The sequence below is a fragment of the Apium graveolens genome, chromosome 9 (genome assembly GCF_009905375.1).
Source record: "Apium graveolens cultivar Ventura chromosome 9, ASM990537v1, whole genome shotgun sequence".
Taxonomy (NCBI): Eukaryota; Viridiplantae; Streptophyta; class Magnoliopsida; order Apiales; family Apiaceae; genus Apium; species Apium graveolens.
In genome coordinates, this window is record NC_133655.1 from 111,664,953 (window position 1) to 111,681,298 (window position 16,346).

A 16,346-nucleotide genomic window follows, 5' to 3' on the forward strand; every position below is an offset into this window, starting at 1 on the left:
TTTTGTTCAGCAAGTAGCAAAATAGAAATCAGCTCAGAATATTTGTGAATCCACGTTCACGATATTGTTGCTGCAAGAGCATATTATTGGCATGGAAAGTGGAATATGTTTTTTCCAACATATCATTATCGGTGATATTCTCGCCACATAATTTCAATTGGGATGTAATTTTAAACATGGCAGAGTTATACTCGCTCACACTTTTATAATCTTGCAATCGCAAATGTAGCCAATCATAGCGAGTTTTAGGAAGTATCACCGTTTTTTGGTGGTCATATCTAGGGATGGCAATCAAGTCGGATCGGATCGAGTATTGCATAATCCATATCCAAACCCGAAAATTTTATCCATACCCGAACCCGAAAAATACCCGAAAATGAATACCCGAACCCGATCCATCGGATTTCGGATCGGATTCGGGTATACCCGAAACCCGAAATTTTTTGAATTGGATATTCATACCCGAAACCCGAACCCGAATCTGAAATTTGAAAATTTGTATAATTATTGATATTGCAAGTGCTTGGGATCGAACACGCGACTTGTAGAAAAATAGTTTTAATGTGTCATCTTCAACGACTACACCACATCATTAATTGTGTTATTATTTATATGTATAGCTAATATTTAAAAAATCAACTCAATTGATACCCAGTTTTTTAGATTTATTACTAAAAGATGTTTTGTTAACATTATCACCCGTTTAAATAATTGAATAATTATATTCAATTAAACTTTATAGTTAGTTATTTTTTAACATAAATATAAAGATATATGTTCTAAAAATTATATAATAATATGTATAATGTATATTATGAATATATATATTACAATATTATAATGTGTAATATATAAAATTCTAATATTATATATATATATAATATATATATATATATATAATAATTCAGGGCTTTTTCGGATTTCGGGTTCGGATCGGGTTCGGATAGAGTTTCGGATTTCAGATCAGGTTTCGGATCGGTATACCTAATATCCAAATCCAAATCCAAAAATTTTCGGGTTTAAAAATTAAATCCATATCCAAATCCAAAAAATTGGGTTCGATAAATCTAAAATTTCGGGTTTCGGATCGGGTATCCGTCGGATCGGATTATTTTATCATCCCTAGTCATATCTTTCTTTGAGATCCTTCCAAAGTGTTGATGGATCTTTAATAGTCAAATATTCAGTTTTCAATCCTTCATCAAGGTGGTGGCGAAGAAATATCATGGCTTTTTGCCTTATCTTGTTCAGAGGTTTTATTTCCCTCTTTTATAGTGTCACAGAGGCCCATGGCACTAAGATGGATTTCAGCATCCAGAATCTATGTCAAATAAAATTTTTTCCGGTGACATGTAGTGCGTTGAATTCAAGCTTTGTAAGATTCGACGTTTTGATTACTAAAAAGACAGGATAATACACATTAATATCAAGTTAATGATATATCTTAATTTAGAAGTTCACCAAAATTTCATATTTCACATGTATAATAAACATAAAAAAAATCAGAAATAATTCATGGCCATGAATTTAAAATCATGCCCATGAATTTCTGATGTATATGGTACATTGAATGCAATCTACTGTATAAAATAGCTAATTATGATAAAGTCAAATTTGATCAGTTTCAAAGAATACTAATTTATTCTATGAAGATGATTTTATCTGAAAAAGTATAAAACACGAAAAATGTAGAAAATTCCGGGACCTTTCCAGAATGGTAAGGCACGTTGAAAATGAACAAGTAACGAATTCAGAAAACAGATATTTGTGGACTGTAGAATCAGAATCAGCTCCTAATTATGATAGTATTTTGATATTTAAGACATCGAAATCGCATTATATGGTAATGGAATGTAAAGACAAAAGGTAGATATCGAAAAGCGATTTTTAGAATGGTATGGCTTATAATATTTGAACTAATATTCATTTTAATATGAAATTTAGAAATCACTGCATATCATCCTGAATCATACAATCAGATTACACAAAATGCAGATTTTGACATACTTCTAAGCAGATTTTGGAAAAACGCAAAGAAGAAAGATTGTAGATAATCAAAAAGCCTTTACAACGAGTATAAACTTAATAAATTCCGATGAATAATGAATCAGATACAAAATATACAAGAATCAGGCACATAACAAGCACATAAAGATCATTCAATTGCAACCGAAGCAAAGTAAACTAAAAATAGTGTACTTACCTGGTGGACAAATTGAAATAACGTAAAATCCTTCTTCTTCTTGAATTTCCAACACCTATTTACACTTTGATGATCTCCTTTCAATACTTAAGTAAAATTGATTTCCTTACTTTATAAGCAAATCGTGCTGATAACGTGTTATATAATATAAAAGTAGAGAGAGTAAGAAAAAATTTAAGATTTCATGTATATTGATATCTCACAAGATAATGTACATGCAAGCCTTTTATAGGCCTCTAAAACATGAATTACTTGAGAAGTGAAAAGCCAAGAGTTTGTGTCAATTGATGGGGAACATGCGAAAAGTTGGGGAACAAGTGAAAGGTCAATGAATATCTTAGAAAGTTAAGAGTCATACAATAATATCATAACCTACTTTTGTTATATAGTCATTTACTACCAAAAATGCTACTTAAGTACTTAATACAGTAAAACCTCTATAAATTTATATAGTTGGGACCGGAGAATTCTATTAATTTAGAGAGGTATTAATTAATCGATAAATTAATAATTATTAATTTATAGAGAATTTTCGGTAGCAAACAAAATTAACTTTTGATTAAATTTTTATTCACATAAATCTAAATAAAATGAATTGTACAATTTATATTTTATACTTAATTCAATTAATTCAATGTATATGAATTTAGAAAGTCAATGTAATGTACAATATATTAGATTCAAAGTCCATGTAGTGTATAAGTTAAATTCATTGTATTTTACATAGAAAATATTCAATGTATATTAGGAAAATTCAGAGTACATGAATTAATTTAATTCAATGTATTTTATATAGAAAGTACAAATGTAAAACAAGAGTCAATAGCAAGGTGCTTTCAACATTGCAAAATTAGTTCAATAGATGAAGTTTCGAGCAATTTAAATGAACATACAACTCCGGAAGAATACATTCATGAACTTGAGGTGATGATTAAGGATCTAGGTTATCGTAATAAAATGGATGTTAATAACTTCTTAGATTATCCGGGTGAAAATGAATCATGTTCCGAGGTCCAGAGTATAGAAGAGATTGCAAACACCATCCTTGAAAATAGTGTTGAAGATGATCTTGAAGACGATACAACACCATTGGAGCCGGTTACACGTAAAGAAGCACTCAAGGCATCAAAAATGCTTAATAATTTTTTGATGCAACATGAAAGCACCACACCCGAGCTTTTGAATACAATAAGAAATATTAGGGATGAGCTTCATGTTGATTTAAATTATATGAAAAAGTAAACTACAATTGAATCATATTTTATAAAGATGTAATAGCTATATTTTTATGAATATAAGGGAATTATTAATTTATAGTTTTATTGGGACCATATTTTTATACAGAGTTTTTAAAAAAATTATTATCTTATTATCTTATCGAAATTGATCATTTTTTGAACTGGCCCAAGTCAGGACCAGACAAAATTATTAATTTAGAGAAATTATTAATTAATCGAGTATTAATTTACAGAGGTTTTACTGTATGACCATTCGGAGATAACTGGGATAATAATGGAGCATGTTTCATGAATCATAATGAAAATTTAGTAAAATCTTCATGAAATAAATATTAAGACCAACTGAGTTTGAGGGTCCACATATAAAAATGAGTAATCAATGTAGAAGATGTACGACGGGACACGCGCTCCCAGGCCCACCCCCACCTTGAAGCTTCAACAACCAATTATATCTCACCTACAACTGCTACTCTACCTGTTAATTTTCCTTTTCTTTAGTTGTATTATTTGGAAATTAGTAATTTGTAAAGTGGGTAGGCTGAACTTGCCCATTTCCGTAATTTCCATTTTATTTTATAAAATAATGTTCGAAAATTGTTTCAACACTTTGAATAAGTGATTAATGGACACTTATTAAAGAACAAAATTTGGGGTTTTCCTCGAAAAAATGGTCCCTTCTCCTTAGACACGTTTTTATTTTTTAATAGAAAAATAATATTTTATCACTATATTATAATTTTAAAATTTTGGCTATAAAAATATAAAATCGAATAAATTTCAGCTATTTGAAGTAATAAAATTTTTCTAGATCAAACAATTCATTATTATCGTGGGCCAAGTCCCTCCTACACTGATAGTATTTGTCGAGTGTCGACATTAACATAAGTTTTGAGAATCGATTCCCTTTTTATTTGTGATATTTTAATTTAAATTAATTTATTTCAGTGAATTATTTTTTATCTTTAGAATAACTAGATCAAGTAATATATGAAATTCTGCGGAAAATTTATGCGTATAATCATTATCTTATTTTCACACACTTCATCTACACGTTAAAAAGATTTTTTTCCCTTACTATTTCTGCCATTAAGAACTCAAAACAAAACCTTTTTGAAACTGGCAATCGATGGGGGCAGGCGAGAAACGTTTCGTTAATTCATATCAGGAAGCAAAGCATTATTTGGTGGAGACTTTGTTATATGATTTTTATATCAAATTAAATTTCAAAGCTTGTTTTAAGAATAAAAACCTAGGCCAAGTAAAATTGAATTTGATTCAAGTCCACTACACAGTAGTAATTTTTATTTAGGGGGAATCTAAGAAATTTTGAGAAAATATATTTATATATTTGAATTAGGAAGGACCATTCTCATATATTTTTAAAAAATTGACTGGTGAAAATTTTCATTTTAGGCCCGATACCCTTACCAGATACAGTAATTTCTGATCTACCGTACATTCGAATATTCGATTTAATTCAAATGGTTATTTTAGAGTACCTATTTTTCTTTTTTTTAAAAGGTAGCGGAATCCAACATGAATGTGATCCATTGACAATTGACAACCTAAACTCTCAACTATATTCACTGCACCAGCCGAAGATTCTTAAAAAATGATCACATATTATACCAGCAATATTATTGGGCCTTAAATATTGTTATAAGGGCCCAACAAAGCCCACTATGTTTTTTACCAAACAAGCACACTATTTTTGACGGTAATACAGTTGCAACATTTTTTCATACTAATTGAAACGGTATTTATATGTTCTGTTTTCAACACAGAAAATTGTAGAAATAGTTTAGAAAGATTCAGAATTTGAGATTTTCCCACAGAAATGACATGAGGACAGATTATCACATTGTCTCTTCAAGACCAGTTACTCAACTAAAATTTTAAACTAAAAGCTTGCTCTTAAACAATTCAGGAAAATAATAAAAACAAGCTAGGGTTCAAATCCATGAATCAATATAGAAATAGCAGCATCACAGCCAGAAATCATTTTATCAAAGTCTGGTTTCAACCAGATGACCAGTTGGACCTGAACCTACATAATCTTACAAGTATAAACTTACTAAATGTTGCAGTAGAAAAGAGTCATCTAAAAGTCCATAACATCCTCACTGTACAGATGTTCCTCCTTGTCATTTCGATTTGGAATCAGGATCTCAGACATCTAGTGAAGAACTCAAACCCCAACACTCATAAGCTTCTAAGTCCTTTAACTTAGATTATCAGTATTCTCTCTTGTTCAACAGAAGTTTCAGATAGTAAACACAGTTATCAGAGAGCAAATAACGGAACAATGACCAGGACTATAGCCTTCAGATCTGCTGGTCTAGATGAATTCACTTGTGTAAATTGAAAAAAAAAACAATATACAGCTAACTGAAGAGATACAATTTAGATTGCATAATTTGGCATAGCTATCATGAGAAGCAATTGTGTGACTTAACAGCAAGGATCATGTTTCCTCAGAACATTAATTACTCACCACATCAGAAATGTGTTCTTACAACTATACAAAATCTATCTATCCAGCTATAGCCTACAAGCAAAAAAAAGGAAAAAGTGCAAAATCATCAATCAAGATATATAATATATATCATGGCAAGATTCGTTTCTGTGTCACATCTCTACCACATCATTTGCACAGAAATCAGTTATATCTGTAGGCTGTAGCAGGATGAAGTTTACTAAATCTAAGGAATGTTTCAAAAATCTACCTTTAATAAAACCAACCTATGCTCTTTAATAAGAATCTACCTTTACCCCTTATCTCAAATATGAAGTATCATATAAGCTTCACTTGTATTTCACTTACATCTGCAATATTTAAACTCGCAAATCCAAGAGAAGTTACCATTTAGTATAGTCACGTATGAACTCATATAATAAACGTATATGACTGGAAAGTGCACAATAATGGTGCTACCAACTCTCTTGGCTGCCAAAATATGGGGTTCTTGCCTACTAAGTCCGAGATAACAGTAGTACCAACTTTCTTGGCTGCCATAATATGGTATGCCCTATACTGTTTTACGATAAGAACAATATTTCGTACTTACTGAAAAAGTTTATACATGTTCTGATGTTTTACCAAACCAGAATTTGACAGTTTCACATTGCCTCTTCAAAACCAGTTAACTAAATTTAGAAGCTTGTTCTTAACACAATATAGGTAACAACAGGATGCACAAAACAAGAAGAGCTTAAATCCATCAATCAAAATAGAATTAGCATCAGAGAGAGTAATCATTTTATCAAAGTCTAGTGCCAACCAGATTGTCCGCTGAAGGCAGAAGCTGGATCGATCTGTTACAAGATAATTTCACTAAATCAAAGACGTCGGACTAGACTAATATAAAAATTATCCATATGTCCATTCTCAATTCAAAGATGTTTTTATTTGTCATTTCAATTCAAACTCAAGATCTCAGATGTCTAGTGCAAATCTCACACAACCAACACTCACAAGCTTCTTGGTCCTTAAATACTCTTGTTCAATGGAAGCTTCAGATATTAAACACAATTATAAAAGCAAAGAACTAAGCAGCGTCTATAAAGTTAATTCCTCCATACCAATTCACCTATACAGACAAAAAATGAATTCTATGCTTGTTTTAACAAAAGATTTGGGGTTGAGCCCTATAACAATCAAGGTAAATTGTCCACCACGAGATTATTGCAGGGAAACAGTCTTAGATCTACTGGTCTAGACAAATTGCCTATACAAATGAGAAAATGCTATATAGAAATTAGGACTCATTATAATAATAACTAGGATGTGATCGGTGTATATACTCTCTAGCTACCAACTGTAGTCTTGGGAGTCCAGACATCTAGGTTACCGATGCATGCCCTCCTCCCAGAACTTCAAATTGATCATTTCAGAGATCATGCAACATGATAGACAAAATCATCAAGTGCCACAAGCATGTTACAAGCTCAATTTCATAAAGAACAATAAAAGTTGCGGGGACATGTGTGATGGATTTATCATGAGAAAAATCAAACAGTCTCTGTTATTCTATATAAACCAATTGATCAATGTGATGGTGTAATGCATAATTTTTATGTTCACACTACAGACATATCATTAAAAAAATCAATTAGAAACTCTAAGTTATAGATAACTGATATAGAAATTATTTCAGATTTCATGATTTGGCAGTCATCATGAAAAGCAGTTTTATGACTAAAAAGAGGGGATTGTTGCCTCTAAACACTAGTTACTCGAACATATTAGAAATGTGTTCTTATAACAATAAATAGGATCAATTTTTGCAGCTACATCCTATAAGCTAAAAAAAGTGCAAATTCATTTATGAAGATTTAATAGTATCCCTCTTGAAAAGATTCTTTCCAGTTTCACGTGACTATTACCAGACAATTTGCAAAGAAATCAGTAACATGTGTAGCAGGATGAAGTTCATACAAGAAATATATAACTAGAAAAAAAGCTATCCTAATGTTCAGTTCAAAGATGTCCCAGTAGTGCATAACCCTAATTTTCAACCCAAATGAACCAACCTGTGCACCTTTTTTAAGAATCTACCTTAATTCCATTTTTCAGATATCATTTTACGCTTCTCTTGTCCTTCGCATACATTTGTAATACTTTTTATAGCGGATCCAAGAGAAGTTACTAGACAGTAAAGACACATCTGAAATCATATGACCGGAAATTATTGACTAGTACTCATTATTGACCAGCGAACGTCTTGCTTGTTAAACCATTAAATCTAACAAAAAATACAAATAAGATCAAACGGCAGTTACACAACACTAGTTTTGAATATGTGGCAAACAACAAAACTTTCCATTACGAATCATTAGCCCAATATGAACAAAGTCAAGGAATATACACTCAAGTAGCATATCGGAAGTTCAAGAGACAGAAATTCATCGAAGGGCAACTAAAGTATAACAGGTATACTAGGAGCAAGCTAATAGATTTAGCAACACATTTAGTTACATGGTTTCACTACAGAAGAACAGGGAAAGCCTTCCAACCCTACTTCAACCTCTCCCTCAAAATCTTCAAACCAGCATATCTGCCGGAAGCAAAACAAAAGGTTAAAATCTGCATGTCCTAATGTATTAATATCATCCATTACTCAGAAACTGTTTTATGCAACATGAAGAAATTTACCTTCCCATCATTAGAACAGTTGCTTGGGGGTTAGTTCCTGGTGATATCTGGAAGATGGAACCATCAACAACTCGGAGTGCACCAACTCCGATCACTCGAAAGTGGCGGTCTACCACCTTGCCAGCAACACAGCCACCATGGTAATGCCATATGGTACTCACTGTCCGACGACAAAACTCTCCCATCACTAAATCGTTTGACAGATCTTGAGGTAATGGTGGCCCAACAAATCTGAAATTATGACCACCATACCACTCTTGGAATCTAAAATCTGCCATTGAGCGGCTTCGAAGGACAGCCCCTATTCTGCGTGTGCCATTAATACACCTTTCCACATCTTCTGGATGACTGAAGTAATTGAACCTCACAATAGGGTTTGTTCTCACATCTGTGGATGCTAATCGAAGGGAACCGATAGAGAGTGGGCCTACAATCTTCTCCATAAGGGTGGCCACTGTGAGATGGAGGGGAGGAGCTGGAGTCCTTATGAAGATGGATCGAGCAGGGGAAGAGAATGGAATGACATTTGAGGCAGCCTCAAGATAAGCCCCAGAGTTTGTAATTCCAACAACCTGAATCAGAGAGTGCTCTAAAGGCATGGGAGGGACAAATGAAATCCCATTTCTTGGATTATCATACAAGTACTGTCCAACATAAGGAGAATGATGAACCACCGGAATTCCCCATGAAGAGAGATAAGGACGTGATCCGATGCCACTAAGAAGAAGCAGCTGAGGGGTACCAAGAGCACCAGCAGAGAGTAAAACCTCTCCCTCATCACGAACCATGGCATGGTGATAACGTCCTATCCTATCACGGTAGACGACACCAATAGCAGACTGTCCCAAGGCAGGAGAAGAAGCTACCAAAATCCTCTCAACACTGGCATGAACAGCAACTTTAATATTTGAGGGCTTAGCATACTGAAGTAGATCAGCTGCACTATGGCGATTTCCCATCCTATCAAAAGTAGTGCCTCCAATCTTGGTACCAACAGAATGATTCAATGTGAATCCAACATAGGGTTCAACTCCAGCTTCGATTAGTCCATCTCTCACAGCAGATTGCCAACTCCTAAGCTCCGGTTGAAACACAATCGCCTTCTCAACCCATTCATAAGAGTGGTTCACCGCAGTAAGATCCCAACTAAGGCCAGAATTTCTGTAAAAATCAGGATCTGCTCGGCTATAAAAACCAGCATTGATAGCGCTGCTTCCTCCAAGAACTCGACCCCGAGCATTAGGAACACCTTCTTCGGACACAAAAGCCTGAGCAGGGGACTCAAAATGATTCACCTCAGTTAAGGTTGCAATAAATCCCTCCTGGCTCATCAAGTTAGGGTTTCCGTACGGAATTCCCCCCCTCTCAAGCAACAGTACACGAAAGTTCTGCGACAATGTCGCTGCCAATGGACAACCAGCTGTTCCACCACCGACTACAATGTAGTCATAGTAGTCTTCCGAAGGCAGGTCCGTTGCATTGAAAGCGAAACCTAGATAGGTAGGGCCTATAATCGAAAAAGCAACTTAACGCAATAAGTCTCGCGCAAACAAGCATCCAGATAATACAGCAACACAGAGTTGTATGTGTGTGATTGAAGGACAAATCAAACAGAACTAGTCTTGAATTAACACATACATACATACATAAACGTAGATGATACATACGCATCAGTACACATATAGAATCGAGTGATTGCTGAGTTAAAATTTACTTAATCGATGAACATTTACTCTTGCAAACGCGCACAATTACACACACAATTACACACACAATTACACGCACAAAAGCACAATTATACACACATAAACAAACAAATAAATGTACATATATGCATAAACAAGAGGCGATTAAAGAGTAGAAACGAACTTACTTTGTTCAAGAACCTGTGGTGTTGAGAGAGCAAATAGAGTGAAGAAGATTGCTCCGAAGAGGATAGAAATGTTTGTTTCCATGGTTGTGCAATTGAATCTCGGAGTAATTTAACTTCAACTGGTTGCGATCGCGATCACGATCGTGATAGAGATGATGATGATGGTGGAGAGAGAGAGAGAGAGAGAGAGAGAGAGAGAGAGAGAGAGAGAGAGAGAGTGGGAGTAGAGAGAATGGCGGTGTATTTTTGGTGGGAAAATCAGTTAGATCTCCAACATTTTAAGGGTCAGTTTGGATAGCTGCACTTTTATCATTTTTTGTTGTGGCCTAATTGTATTTCTACACTCCGGGTTTAAATCAAAAGCAATTTTATTTTATATGTTCATATGAAGTACTAGAACTTTATCATAATCAAAATAATTTGAACATCATTTTTTTTGTAAAAAAACAAGGTAAGTAACATCCTCCTTATATACTTGTTACTTTTAATCTAATCTTTTTGTTTAGTTCTGATTTAGAGGGGTTCAATGTGTTAAAATAAAAAAATTATTCAATTTGTAATATTTATGTCTAATCAAACTTTGGTCTAGAAAAAAATACGAATGTATACCTTCAAGACTAACACATCCAAATTTGACATGATATGTTTAATTAGTGGGTATTCTAAAAATCTGTATTGTGGTGTCTAGACATTATAAGATGCTAAACCAGCTCGACTCGGACTAGACGATAATTTGGGTTTTTAAAAAAATTGGTTAAATCGGATTAAAGGAGTTGGGTGGTCAAAATGGAGCTAGGTGGTCTAGGCTGGCAGAAATCAAGACTAGGCAGAACATAATACATTTTTTTTCTTTTTATGTATTTTATGATTTTAGTTGATTAAATTTATAATTTTACAAAATATCACACCAATATTTAATATAAACCCTTAAGTGAGAAGTAACAAGTAAATCAACATATTTATTTTCTTATATAAAATATAAAAATGGTTTGTGTTCTCGATTAAAAACTAAGGTATATTAATTGATGTATTTATTACTAGGGTTCGTGAGCTTCGAAACTCGATTTGAATGCTCTTGTGTCTCGTGACTCAATCTGCCTTAACAAGATGCCTACGTACCTTGTTGATTGCCAATGATTAAGTCAAAAACGTAGTTCTGATTTGTGGGGTGATACCTCTTATATAGGTATTGAAAGTCCTTGAGTTGGACTAGAGTTATGAGACTTGGTGGACAAGTTTCTGAATTAGAATGGACTTTGGAGTCTTAAGAGGCAGGAAACTAATTCCTTATCCCATGAGGTTTCTTGGATGCCAATCTATAAGAATTTATATCCCCATTAGGAATCATCTTAACAGCTGATTTATCCCTTATTAATTAATTACGAAATTAATTAATATTCAGGGTTTTGGGCCCTTTCAAATGGGTCTAGCTGTCAGCCCAATTCTGATATAATTAATGCGATATTAATTACACACTCAGGGTTTATTTTATTCCCTATCATTTGCCCCCCAACTTCTAGGAAATCGTAAAAAGATTTCGCAAAAGTTAACTTCATTCGTTCCCTTACAGGGTATCGTTTTTGCGTAAAGTGTGGAGCGACCTACACATTTACAATGATTTGCCTAGTACGTGGCTTCAGGGTTGCTTTAGAACTTCCCCATTACTCTCCCTTACCTTTTATTCCTATTACTTAAGAATTTATCTGGTATTTTTCCCTTAATTTCTGGGTTTCACATGAAATTTTCCTTAATTTTTAGAGTATATCCATAATTTTTAGGAACTTTTCAAGTAATTCCCTCAATTTTCCAGGATTTTTTCCTAATTTCTAGGATTTTTCCTTAATTTTCAGGATTTTTTCCTTAATTCTGGGATTTTCCCTTTAATTTCCAAGAATTTCCCTTAATTCTGGGATTTTCCTTAATTTTCAGGAATTTTCCCTTAATTCTGGGATTTTTCCTTTAATTTTCAGGAATTTTCCTTAATTCTGGGATTTTTCCTTAATTTTATGAAATTTTCCCTTAATTTCTGGAATTTTTCCTTAATTTTCAAAATTTATTCCTAATTTCCCAAAAAAATATTCATAATTTTTAGGAATTTTTTAAGGAATTTCCTCAATTTCTGCAATTTTTCAGGATTTTTTTTCTTTTTTTCTTTTCTTTCTTTTCCTTCTCTATTTTTTTATATATAATTCGACCAAAAATCCCATTCAACTAGGATCCTGGTCGAATTAAACTCCAATATGGCCTGGTCGAAGGCTCATTCGAGCAGGAAGTTTCGACTAGGATTCCTGGCCGAATTTCGGTCAGGAATTTTCCTATATATATATATATTTTTTTTTCGGGTCAGGATTTCACTGTTCTTGACCGAATTAAACCCTTCCCTAGTCCTGGTCGACAACTATTTCGACTAGAAAGTTTCGACCAGGATTCCTGATCCTTTCGATTAGGATTTCGTTTGTTTTTTTCTTGACCGAATTCAGCCCCTTCCTGACCCTGGTCGAAGCAATATTTCGAGTAGGATTTTCGACTAGAATTTTTGGCAAGGAAATTTTTGTTGACCCTAGTCCTGACCGAATTAAATGCCAAATAGCCCGGGTCGTGGGGATTTTCGACCATATAGTTTCGACCAGGAATATAGCATAAATCCTGATCGAATTAGGTCAGGAATTTTGCACTCATATTTTTAAATAAACAATTCTAACTGGATTGGGCCCATGATTTTTCTGGGCTTTTATTATATGGGCCCTTCTTTCCGGGCTTTAATCTCAACTGGGCCTCAACTCAGGTTTTTCCAATCCTTTGGGCCTTTCACTTGGGCTTTTTCCTTTTTATTTTCTTTGAAAAACTTCGGGTTTTGGGTCCTGAGCTGGGCTTGTTGTGCTCTTCAGGCCCAAACACTTGGGTTTTTTAGGTTTTTCCTAGAACTATCCAGAACATATATATATATATATATATATTTATTTATTTCTAGGATTTTCCAGAATGTGGGCCAATGAGATGAGCTGGGCCTTTATTTGCAAGCCCAGATTTCAGAATTTTCTGGAATTTCTGAAGCATTTTCCCCTTTTTACTAAACTTGCTTCCATTTTTTTCTGGATTCTTCCAGAATTCAAGTTTTTACTTATATTTTCCCAGAATCCTCTAGAATATTCCAGATTTTTCTGGTTTTTGGGCCCAAATGGGCTTTTTCCAGGCCCATTTGCTGGTTTGGAGGCTATATAAGAGTGGAGGTGGAGTGTGATTTCACTCACACTTCACATTTCACTCTTCTTCATTTCTCAAAATCCCCTCTCCTCTCATCTACTCTCAACACTCCTCTCCCCTTAGGAATTTTTCGGCAATCTTTCTAGCCTTTTCCGGCCTTCCTCCCCTTCCAAGATTTCAAGCTTTCTTCTATCTCCATCAATGGCAGACAAGAGTTCCGAGAGAGCGGCTAAGATTGCCTATGCTTCGAAATGTGGTAACGATATCGAAATCCGCTCTTCTTACATGTCATTACTGGATATGATTAATACTAGAGGGGATGAATAACCCTCTAATGCACATCTTGATTCATTCGACTATTGTGACACATGGCACAATATAGATTTTGATAAAATGAACGCACTTTATAATGTTCATCCTCCTCTTAGGCTAGTTCTTGTTAGTGGTGGTGATTGTACTTGCCACTGGAAGCCAGACACTCTTTTTATTTACACAGATGTCCTTAATGCTGGGCTTAGATTTCCTTTCCACGTCTTCATCCCCCACTTGCTAGCAGACTTGCAAATCAACCCATGTCAGCTTCCTCCAAATGCTTGGAGGAACATTTTATGCTTCATGGTCGCGTGTCTTAGGGGAGGTTTTGTCTTTGTCAGTAGCAGTATTTAGGAAAATCTTCCAGTATTATAACAGTTCTCAAAGTATCTGTGGTTGGGTCTACATTAAACAAAGGCCCAAGTGTAAACACATATTTAATAGTGCTTCCATTCCCGACAATAACCAACACTGGAGGAGTAGTTTTGTCGGGTTAAGGTGGGAGAATGGGGACTGGGGAACCCTCTTCAGATCTTCCTTCAGGAAGGTTAACGATGGTAGCCTCAAATCCATTCACTAACCCCCAAGGAGACTATTATTTATAATGAGCTCATTCGGGATGATAATTCCACTCCTAGCTGGACTCTATTAGAGGAGTTTTCCCTTATCCAAGTTGGGCTCTCCTCAGTTTCTTCCCAGGATATTTTTCTTCCCTTCTTGTTTTTACTTTCTTTCATGCATTATTAACGTTACTTATTTTTGTTTTTCTTTTATTTTTGCAGCGGCTAAGGAAATCTACGAGGATAACGTGCCTGTCGTTGAAGAAACCGCGAGGATGAAGAAGGCTCGGCTTGCGGGACTGGACACCCGGGGAAGGTTACGGAGCCTAGCTTCTTAAGGAAGCACAAGGAGCCTATGGTGGAGGCTTCTTCTGGGGGAACTGAAACCCCAACTGCTCTCACTACTGCTGTGGCTCTTGCTTCTGTTGCCACTGGTGCCTTACAGCTTCTTTGGGGATTCCGTCGTGGGGACAATGTGGTTGGATCCACAAAGCATGCGTGGGATTGGTCCTACCATGGTGTGACCCCTAAGGACTTCACTGATGTTGTGGCTCTTCCAGACTTGGAGAGGGTGAAGCTCATGGGTGCTCAGTCCTTGGCCTCGGTATGACCCTTTCTTAAAATTTTACTCTCTTTTTACTTGTAGCATTCACTTGCTTTATATCTTTATTTATTGTTTCGTTTTAGTCTAATGCTTATTTCCAAGCTGCTGTGAGGCAAACTGAATCATGGTAGAGGTGTTGGGTTTCGATCACATAAACGCAACGGAAATATTAAAAAAAAACGTGAAAAATCAAAACTTTCGAAACCAACCGCATGATCCATGCGAAAAACATATATTTAATTTGTAGATCAGATTGTTTACCTTATGAAGCTTTACAAATTGGTTGACTAATGGAGATCCAAGCTTTTTCAATCACCACGCATCCCGCTCTCGCAATCTACGCTCTATTGGTATCCACACGAATGCTTGAACACAAGGATTGGATGTGTACTAGCACAAACTCGTTTCTTCTTGCTCTCTCCATCTTCTCTCGGCTAAAGTTTTAATGAAAGTCTTGCACACAAAATCAGCCACCCAAGAGATATTATATAGAGAGTAGAAAAATGAATTACAACTCTTAACTGATTATGAGTTATTATTAATTTGAAATTCCTATTTGTATTATAATTAAGTCTCAGTTAATTATTTAACAAATAAATTTCATAATTAATATTAGTAAATTATAATATCAATATTTATCTAATTAATTAAGTCATACTTAATTAATATTATAAATAATTCGAATTACTATAATTTAAATCCAATTTAAATTAAATAATCCTTCAAGCATTCTTAGTGTGTGACCCTATAGGTTATTATTACGTTGGCAACGAATTTTAAATCTAATTTAAAATCATAAACAATGAGCAGCATCTAGTAATACATCATTGCTACCCAAGTAATAATAATTGAATCGGTGATCGATTAAACCTTTTTTGAATAATGTACAATATAATATAATCCCTTTAACCAAATATTATGGATTAAACTAGAGGCATGTAATGTGTCATCCTCATCATAGTTTAATCCAAGTTTCCTTGATCAATGAGTAGACTATCATATCAAATCAACATTTGAGCGTGGCCACGCAATTCATAGTCTAGCTCACACAAGAGGCCAATAATATCACTCCTAAAATAGGAGGGTTAAATCCCATCTAGATCATTCATATTTCTCATACGATTCATATTATACCCAATGTCCACTTTTATCATTACCCGGTCAAGGATAACTTTTAATGGAATCAATGTATATTAA

At 34.5% G+C, this 16,346-nt stretch overlaps 1 protein-coding gene across 2 annotated transcripts; it reads right to left on the bottom strand.

Annotated features, from left to right (window-relative positions):
* Nucleotides 1-8,224: 8,224 nt before the first annotated feature.
* On the bottom strand, nt 8,225-10,801 carry LOC141684669 ((R)-mandelonitrile lyase-like). 2 transcript variants are annotated; one of them, XM_074489749.1, is made up of 4 exons: nt 10,667-10,801; nt 10,470-10,636; nt 8,597-10,103; nt 8,225-8,498 (listed from the first exon to the last, which is right to left on the bottom strand). In XM_074489749.1, the coding sequence occupies exons 2-4, from the start codon at nt 10,549-10,551 to the stop codon at nt 8,459-8,461; spliced, it is 1,629 nt and encodes a 542-aa protein (XP_074345850.1). In that variant the 5' UTR covers nt 10,552-10,636; nt 10,667-10,801; the 3' UTR covers nt 8,225-8,458. The 2 variants fall into 2 exon arrangements, with proteins under 2 accessions (XP_074345850.1, XP_074345849.1); XM_074489748.1 differs by having other exon boundaries at nt 10,470-10,792.
* Nucleotides 10,802-16,346: the final 5,545 nt, after the last annotated feature.